The sequence below is a fragment of the Semicossyphus pulcher genome, unplaced genomic scaffold (genome assembly GCF_022749685.1).
Source record: "Semicossyphus pulcher isolate SPU_LCO1_2020_fin unplaced genomic scaffold, fSemPul1.0.p SCAF_52, whole genome shotgun sequence".
Classification (NCBI taxonomy): Eukaryota; Metazoa; Chordata; class Actinopteri; order Labriformes; family Labridae; genus Semicossyphus; species Semicossyphus pulcher.
The window spans coordinates 149935-160203 of NW_027211729.1; the positions used below are offsets into that span (position 1 = coordinate 149935).

A 10269-nucleotide genomic window follows, 5' to 3' on the forward strand; every position below is an offset into this window, starting at 1 on the left:
GTGTTGATTCATCAGACAGATGAGCCGTGTCAGCCCTTCAAAATAATGTTCCCAGTTTATTTTAAGATGTTAGAAAAATATCGTGTGATGAAATTATATAATAACACCAAAATATCACATCCAAACAAAAATACAAATAAATGGAGTTTATTGTAAATGTTCCTGAGTTGTTCTGCAGAATGTGTCTGTATGAAGTGATTCTGTGGAACGTTATTAGACAGTTGTTTCTGAAGCTTTCATGTGAGAGCAGCATGTCCCTGCTGGACCTGATGAAGCTAGTTTAACTGTATATCACGGAGTCCTGAGATGACGCTGATGCAGAAGAGAGAATAAAAGCTCTGTTTTCATATTTATTTATTTCCTTTTTAATCCTTATTGTTACATTTTTCTTGAATAATTTCTGTTTTAAATATTTATTATTAGTTATTATTTGGCCTTGTAAAGTTATGTATAGAACACGTCACAGACAGGTGTAAACATCGCTGTTAGAGGGGAGCTTCCACCAGCAGCAGTAATCTTTAACCTCAGCGTGACTCCGACAGGATTAGATCAGTGTGCAGCAGAACAGACATTGATTTATTCAGATTGTTGTCTTGTTATTAGCGCTGAAAAATACCGTACATTTTGGATAATTTAGCCTTTTTGTGTGAAAAGCAGACCGGAAGTGCTCCTTCCGCTGTTGACGGAACAGAGAGGAGGCTGCAGACGGACGGAGGCTGATCGTCGGATTCTCCGCAGAGAAACAGGTTTCTGATTTATTCTCTTTTATTCTGTCGGGTTTTATTCATCCAGGATCAGACATAGAGGATCAATAATCATCTTTAATCGATGTAAACGGCTGATCGATGACCGATTCGTCCCTGTATCGATCCTGACAGTCTCTGATCAGATGATCGAGTTTAAACGTTCAGTGTGTCGTATTTAAACGTCAGGTGTTCGGTTCATAATGTGTATGTCAAAGTGTTTTAGTGTGTGCTCTCCATCTCACACACACACACACACACACACACACACACACACACACACACACACACACAGCAGGATGCTCAGGATGGATCCGGCCTGTAGTCTAACAGCCATCTTTTCTCTGCACCGACTCGCTGACTGTTCATGTTTCACACCTTTAAACGGATCACAGGAGGACTCAGGTCCGGATCACACCTGACACGGACCTGTGTGTGTGATCATGTGTGTGTCTGTGCGTGTTTGTGTGTGTGTGTGTCTGTGTGTGTGTGTGTGTGTGTGTGCGTGTGCGCGCGTGTGTGTCTGTGTGTGATCCTGTTGTTGTAAACCGGGGAGGCTTTTCTCTCGCCCCTCTCCCTCTCCCTCTGACTCGGCACGGCTCGGCACGGTTCAGTCCTCCATGGCGTCCAGCTCTGTAGTGCGGCTCCAACCTGTCGTCAGCCTGTGCTGCTTCATCCTGTTGGAGCGGCGGTGTGACTGTTAGAGTGAGAACATGTTCGGTTTCAGGCTTTAAGATGGATACATGAAGAAGCGCTGCAGGAGGACACAGCTGGATCACATGTTTCATATCAGCTGATATCAATAACTATTGATCATTTCAGACTACAGGAGAAAAGAAGCTGACACACACACACACACACACACACACACACAGAGTTATTTTATTGATTTATTGATTTATTTGAAAACAAGTTAAATCCTGCGAACATTTTAATATATTGAAGTTTCTCACCAGTGTTCTGCAGTGAACAACACACACACAGGCAGTGTGTCACGTTATAGAGAGTGAGCATTACATGTTAATAAAACTATTCATAATATCTGTTTAAGAAATGTCAGTGTTTCAATTATCAGAAGAGAGCTGGAAACTACAGCAGGCAGAACGGAATCTGAATCAATGTTTTTATTGTGTTTGATTTCTAAGGTGGACTTCTCTGAGAATGATTTTATATTTCTGAGGTGCATCTCCTCTCTCTCCTCTCTCTCCTCTCCTCTCCTCTCTCCCCTCTCTCTCCTCTCCTCTCCTCTCTTTCCTCTCCTCTCCTCTCTCCCCTCTCTCTCCTCTCTCCCCTCTCTCTCCTCTCCTCTCTCCCCTCTCTCTCCTCTCCTCTCCTCTCCTCTCCTCTCCTCTCTCCCCTCTCTCTCTCCTCTCCTCTCCTCTCCTCTCCTCTCAGGCCTCTCCTCTCCTCTCCTCTCCTCTCCTCCTCTCCTCTCCTCTCCTCTCCTCTCTCTCCTCTCTCTCCTCTCCTCAGGACTCACAGGTCTTTCAGAGATCTGCGTGCATGCGTGTGTGTGTGTGTGTGTGTGTGTGTGTCTGCACTCTGTGTGTAACTAACGGTGTGTGTCCTCCTCCTCTCAGTCAGGGATGTCTGTCAGGATGGAGATGGATATCAGTGGAGTGTCCCGGGCTCATGTCTCCATCCTCCCAGCAGCTGAGCTCAAAGCCTCCCTGAAGCCGGAGGCAGAGAGACCCCGCTGTGCCAGCACCCCCTGCTCCCCCATCAGGGGCACGGTGGCCGGGTACCAGATCCTCCACATGGACTCCAACTACCTGGTGGGCTTCACCACTGGGGAGGAGCTGCTCAAACTGGCCCACAGGTGGTCAGAGGGGGGTCCAGAGAAGAGCCCAGCCTCAGAGTCTGTATCCGGATCCGTCCAGACCCCCCTCCCCAAGTCAGTGGACCTGGGAGTCCACAGGTCCTCCCGGGTCTTTAAAGGCCGGAGTCGATACTACCAGCCGTACGACATCCCTGCAGCCAGCGGCCGCAGACGGAGACGCATGCCCAGCTCCTGTGAGACCTTCCTCAGACCCCCCGCCCACGGAGAGCCGGGCAGGAGTCTGCACGCCCCCCTCCCCCTCTGCCTGCTGAAAGGGAAGAGGGCCCAGTCCAAGTCCCTGGACTACCTGAACCTGGACAGACTGAGCCTGAAGGAGTCCTCGGACACGGAGGTGTTACAGTACCAGCTGCAGCACCTCACCCTGCGGGGGGAGCTGCGGGGGGAGCGCGTATTTACCAGAAACAAGACTTGAAGCTGGAGGAGGCCTGATTTAGACCCCCCGGGGATTTAGGTGCTATTTCCAGCTCGCTTTCTTTTTACTCAGATTACAGACAGGTCCTGTTTAAGGAGACGCTCTGATAATCCTGTTAGGTTATTAACGTGGGGGGGTGGGGGGGTGGGGGGGTCACAGTGTGTGAGGTTAAAATGTGAATCATATAAACTTAGCAATAACAGGTGAACATGATCAGTTTACAGCTGATAGAAGCACATATCACTCTCTGCTTTCACCCCGTCTTCATCATCACTCTGCATCTGTCTGATCACAGAGGAGATCTGATTGGTTGATTTCAGTGTGGGGGGGGCTTCTTTATTAAAGTCATATTAATATAATGTTCATTAAACTGTAACAGGAGGCTCGGACTGAACAGGACTCTGACTCTGCTCTTGTGTTCTCACTGAAAGACAGGACTTTTTCAGCTCCTCCTTCAGAGCTCTCTCTGTTCTCTGATTGGTTGAACACATGAGGTGATGCAGGACAGGCGGCGGCCATCTTTAAAAACCTGCCTTAGAAAATGAACCTGAAACACATGGAGCAACAGCGGAGTCTGAATTAACTCTTTGAAACTCCGTCCTCCACCTTGTTGTTTTTGCTTTCTGTGGTGTTGCTATGACAACCGCTGACGGGCTGATGTCACTGTCAGATTCTGATTTTACAGACTAAAGTATCAGCTGAGTCTCCCTCTGATATCAGTGTGATCAATAAGAACACAGCTGGTTGACACGATGCTAACTTTAACGTTACACTCTGTGTAAGCGCTGCACTGTTGATGTTTGTTATCGTCACATGATCAGGTATCTGGAACCTGTTTATTTCTTGCTATCAGATCAGTGCACTGACTGCTGTTCTCAATGACAGCACGCTTTAGGCCGGAGCTTCAGAACAAACAGTGAGACGTGTACGTGTGAACATCTGCTGATGCAGCTCTGAACCTTCACAGAGGACCGGAGGGAGTGTGTGTTCATGTTGGTGACAGCAGAGACGTTTGAACATGATGGAGAGTGAGACAGGTATCATGCAGACACACAGCTGTCTGCTGATGGAGAGTGAGACAGGTATCATGCAGACACACAGCTGTCTTTATGTTTGGATTTGTCGCTTCAGAGACCTTCACTCTGGTTAGTGTGTTGGCTGTGGGTGCAGCAGTGTGTAGAGACTGTGTGTCTGTTTACTGAGTGTGTGTCCCTTCACAGCTGCTTGTGTGTGTGCGTGTGTGTGTGTGTGTGTGTGTGTGTGTGTTTGTGTGCGTGTGTGTGTGTATGATGCAGCTGATGTACTGTCTGTGCAGACTGTGTGTGCACCTTCACTCTGTCACCCTCAGACACCAACAGTAACACATAGGTAGACTGTACATGAAGAAGCCATGTGAGCACTAACGATCTGTACACCCCGACTTCATCTCCGTCTGTTTCTGTGACTTTAGAGAAAGTGTGACTTCACTCTGCAGAGAACATGCAGTCTGTTTACGATCAGTCCACGACTGAGACATGCTGACTGAGACGTGGCGACATGCTGACTGAGACATGCCTACTGAGACATGCTGACTGAGACGTGGCGACTGAGACATGCTGACTGAGACGTGGCAACATGCTGACTGAGACATGCTGACTGAGACATGCTGACTGAGACGTGGCGACTGAGACATGCTGACTGAGACGTGGCGACTGAGACATGACGACTGAGACATGCTGACTGAGACATGCTGACTGAGACATGACGACTGAGACATGCTGACTGAGACATGCTGACTGAGACATGACGACTGAGACATGCTGACTGAGACATGCTGACTGAGACATGATGACTGAGACATGCTGACTGAGACGTGGCGACTGAGACACGACGACTGAGACATGCTGACTGAGACACGGCGACTGAGACGTGCTGACTGAGATGTGACGACTGAGACGTGGCGACTGAGACATGACGACTGAGACATGCTGACTGAGACATGACGACTGAGACATGCTGACTGAGACATGATGACTGAGACATGCTGACTGAGACGTGGCGACTGAGACACGACGACTGAGACATGCTGACTGAGACACGGCGACTGAGACGTGCTGACTGAGATGTGACGACTGAGACGTGGCGACTGAGACATGACGACTGAGACGTGCTGACTGAGACGTGGCGACTGAGACGTGCTGACTGAGATGTGACGACTGAGACGTGGCGACTGAGACATGACGACTGAGACATGCTGACTGAGACATGACGACTGAGACATGCTGACTGAGACGTGGCGACTGAGACATGCTGACTGAGACATGACGACTGAGACGTGGCGACTGAGACATGCTGACTGAGACATGCTGACTGAGACATGACGACTGAGACATGCTGACTGAGACGTGGCGACTGAGACACGACGACTGAGACATGCTGAATGAGACGTGACGACTGAGACATGCTGACTGAGACGTGGCGACTTAGACATGACATGCTGAGCAGTCTCGGAGGATGAAACATTAAACTGACAGTAGATCCTAAATGAACCAGTGTCCTCAGAGGGCCTGGCATTGACACGTTAGAATCAAACTGTGACTTTATCATTATTATTAGTGTTAAAGAAACCTTTCAGTCAGCATGTCTCCAAAGTTGTAGAGGATGTGAATGTTCTCATGTTGAGGAAACAGTTAAAGAGCTGTTATCTTTTCTTAATCTGCTGTGTGTGTTCATATCAATGAGGGTATAGGGTTATACAGTCTGTGATCCGTATAAGGACAGGAAGTGATGTCACTGGGGGGGCCTACAGAAGCTCACATGGCCTGTCCTGCCTGCGCGAGCAGGAACACTTTGTAATAGTTTAATCTTTGTGTCTCTGTGGTTTCAGACTGGGGGGGGGTTACAGACTGTTTCACTCTACACTGTATGTGAAGTCACTCTTATGCACTTCTATTGATCTTAAGCCAAACAGGAAATGTACACTTGATGTAACCAATGACTGTTCAATGATTAAAGCTTATTTAAACAGCAGGAGTCTCAGCGTGCTGTTTGTGCTGCAGGTTTAACCCGTGCCAGGCTTCAGCTGCAGGTGAACAAATGTTTTCTGTTCCCGGGGCATCGCTTCAGCGCAGCGCTTTAATCGTGCGTCCCACATACAGAGGCTACAGTCCTCAGTGCAGCAGCCGCGGGTTCGACTCCCACCCTCGGCTCTTTGCCGCGTGTCATCCCCCACTCTCTCTTCCCCTGACACTATCCACTGTCCTCTCTGTAAGTAAAGACATAAACTGAAAGGCCTCAGTGCTCAGTTTAAAGAGCTGTCTGTTTCTGTATGAAGTATTTAAAACATGAAGGTTATTTGGCACGAAGGATCTGTCTGTGTGGTTTCCTGAACTCGTGGTCCTACTGTACTTTGAAGCAAGCAGGAGCTGCTAACAAAACCCTGCAGTTCCTCTGGTGTCCACTTGAGGCTGTCTCCAGCAGTGAGTCAGTCCCCATAGAGCCCCATGTTAAACTTTACAGCAGAAATGAACATGTTTACACTTAGGAGATTTACACACACAGATGATTAGAACCCAACAATAAATGAATTTATTCATTAAACATTTGACACATCAGGAACAGCTGACCTGTGACCTCTGATCGCTCACCGTGCCCTCTCAGTAGAGTCAATAAGATTAGAGCTGCAGACAGACACACACACACACACACACACACAGAGGACAAACACTGATCTGAGTGCAGCGTTTATTTGGCTAACACGCTGACACATTAATGCTACACAGTGAGTTTAAGGAGTATCAAAACCATGAGAACACATTCATATTCTAACATCAAGTTTACAAAATACATCAAATATAAAAGTTTAGTTTCACATCACAAACTCAAAGACGTGTTTGAACTCCCTCCACAGAGAGAGAGACTTTGACATGAACAACGTGGGTTTGAATTAGAGGGGAATAAGTGAACAACATGATGATACAAGGAATTTTGAATTGGGCCTGTGGTCGGTCTCAGTCTGAAGTTTAACCCTGTGCAGCACACGGAACATGCTCTCTGTGAGGAAACAACATCACAAGAAGCTCCACAAGACTCTTATTTTGAAAGGCTTATGGCACAATCCAAATGTCCCAAACAGTCCACTACATCCTGACTGCTGAGGTAAAGTGCTGGTAGAGAGGGGGAGGGAGAGAGAGAGAGGGGGAGGGAGGGAGAGAGAGAGAGGGGGGGGGGGGGGAGGGAGGGTGAGGGAGGGAGAGGGAGAGAGAGAGGGGGGGAGAGAGGGAGAGGGGGAGGGAGAGAGAGGGAGAGGGGGGGAGGGAGAGAGAGAGAGGGGGGGAGAGAGGGAGGGTGAGGGAGGGAGAGAGGGGGGGAGAGGGAGAGAGAGAGAGGGGGAGAGAGAGGGAGGGTGAGGGAGGGAGAGAGGGAGGAGGGAGAGAGGGAGAGGGGGAGGGAGAGAGGGAGAGAGAGAGAGGGGGAGAGGGAGGGTGTGGGAGGGAGAGAGGGAGGGGGGGGAGAGGGAGAGAGAGAGAGAGGGGGAGAGAGAGGGAGGGAGAGTGAAAGACAAAAACATGAAAAAGAGAAACGAGCAGAACAAAACTGATGAGGTGTAAAATATAAAGTTCAGGTTTTGGTGCACATTTCACTCCTCAGTCTGTTAATGAGGATCCTCCACGACTCTCGTCCACAGGGGGGGCAGACTCACATCCTGGTCTCCTCTGGCAGGCGGCTCATGTAGTCCTGCAGGGCCTGATGCAGAGGAAGCCATTTCTTTATGGAAGCTTTCAGAGCAACGATCCAGCTGAGAGGGAGCAGAGACATGAAGACGATGTAGTGTGAGCACCAACAGGATCCACTGTGTGTCTAACAAACAGGCTCAGATCTAAAGCTGCAGAATCACGTCTTTAAATCTCTTCTTTAATGCTGACACTCTTTATATTTGAACAGTCACTGTTTACTGTTATTATCTGTTTGTTTTATTACTGATGTGTATGACTGTATCGGTATGTGTATGACAACATGTTTTTAAGTGTTGTATAAATAAAGTTAATTGTGATGATGATGCTGATGATGATTATCATGTCTGCATTGTTGTCTGGTTTTGAATGCATGCACAGAGATGAGCTCACCGCTTGTTCTCGTTGGGATTCTCCGCACACAGGTAAAACGTCTTGAACTCGTCAGACGGAGGTTTCAGCTCGATGGTGGACTTCTTGGATCCATACGGCTGCTCTCGCACCAGGTAGCCTTGCAGGTAGATCCCACCTGAGACACACATCATCAGCATGTACAATTATTAATATGTATAACTCTAGACTTTTGCTTTATTAAGGATGACCATTTCAGACAATAGTGATCAAATATATAAAAACGAATCATGAGAAGAGCTGAGGTGCAGGATCCAGAAGGTAGACTCAGTAATGATACAACACGTCACAACAGACAGGCCCACTAGTTTTAAAGAGATCATGTGGAAGATGTTCACTTAATTAAATGTCTGTAAGTCTCTCTCTCTCTCTGAATGAGGTAACACAATGCTGACTGAGCCTATGGCCCACTGATGAAAGCCTTTGCATCTGCAGTATATAGTATTATTATGGGCTGGGTGTCTGTGGCGGCGCCCAGTTAGTGACGCGTTTTCCATCAGCCAGCAGTGGTTGGTCTGCCAGAGAGGGTAGGCGGAGCTAAGCGGCTGCTTCTCCGCTCTCTGCAAGTGTTGCGAGTAAACAGTAATCTACTATGGCTGAACAAACAAAGAAAAGATGGATGACTACAGATACAACTTCAACAAGAAGTGGAAATCCAAAGAAGAAGAAACAAACTCGACGCTCAGATGAAGCAAACAGTCTGAAAAGGAAAGCGACCGTCAGCCAGGAAAATCAAGAGTTACAACCGGAGCCGACCGTGGACGTCACACATGCAGCACTGTGTGGATATCTGAGAAGTGTGCTCCTGCAGTTACCGTTTATCACCACAGGTACCACTTTAATGTTTCCTCTGATTATTGTATCTGGAAACTAAAAACATCACTAAACGTCTGAAAATCACACCACCAACGAGTAAACCTATAAAGTGACTCAGGAATACACAGAGAGAGGGAACATGAGCAGCATTGAGGGTATTATAATTATTATAAACTGTAAGTGTTAGCAGGGATCACTGAGGGGGGCTGATCTTCACTTAAAAAATAACTAAATAACATAAATGCTCTTTATGGTCCTGTTGTTGGTTCTGCACAGCCACATTGTCTGTATGAAACATAAGTCCATCCGTACCTCGTGCATGTGTCGCTCTGATCCCGCTGTACAGAGACAGGCAGCCATCCTTCAGGATGCAGTAGTGCTGCACCCACATCTCCCTGCTTCTGTCCATCTTGTGAAGGAGTCCCAGACATTCGGGGTTCTTCACCGCCAGCGGGGGTAGGGTGGAGTTATGTCGGGTCACATCCACCCACACATGCTTCTACAACGGGGGGATCAATGATATTATGATAAACAGTCAAGACACAGTCAATCTATCAGACACTGTGATAAATATCACAGTCAGAAAACATTCTGCTACACCAAAGCCCATTCAAATCATGGCCGATTTAGCTGTTACCTGTGTGACTGGATGAACAGCTCTCTTCATCGCCTCCAGCCACCTGAAAGCACACAGACACACCTTCAACATGACGTGCTACAGCATCCGCTGAACTACACCACTGTCAACAGTCAACAGGACATGAGTGAACACTACAGTGAACACCCCAGTGAACACTACAGTCTACACCACAGTGAACTCCACAGTGAACACTACAGTGAACACCACAGTGAACACTACAGTCTACACCACAGTGAACACTACAGTGAACACCACAGTGAACACTACAGTCTACACCACAGTGAACACTCCAGTGAACACCACAGTGAACACCCCAGTGAACACCCCAGTGAACACTACAGTGAACACTACAGTCTACACCACAGTGAACACCACAGTGAACACTCCAGTGAACACCACAGTGAACACTCCAGTGAACACTCCAGTGAACACCGCAGTGAACACTACAGTCTACACCGCAGTGAACACCACAGTGAACACTTCAGTTAACACCACAGTGAACACCACAGTGAACACTACAGTGAACACTACAGTCTACACCACAGTGAACACCACAGTGAACACTACAGTGAACACCACAGTGAACACTACAGTCTACACCACAGTGAACACCACAGTGAACACCACAGTGAACACTACAGTGAACACTACAGTGAACACTACAGTGAACACCGCAGTGAACACCCCAGTGAACA

At 47.9% G+C, this 10269-nt stretch overlaps 1 protein-coding gene across 1 annotated transcript; it reads left to right on the forward strand.

The window, feature by feature from the left end:
* The first annotated feature begins 672 nt into the window (after positions 1-672).
* On the forward strand, positions 673-3102 carry macir (macrophage immunometabolism regulator). Its single transcript, XM_069682217.1, has 2 exons — positions 673-746; positions 2324-3102. Exon 2 carries the CDS (start codon positions 2330-2332, stop codon positions 2993-2995), a length of 666 nt encoding a protein of 221 aa, XP_069538318.1. The 5' UTR covers positions 673-746; positions 2324-2329; the 3' UTR covers positions 2996-3102.
* Positions 3103-10269: the final 7167 nt, after the last annotated feature.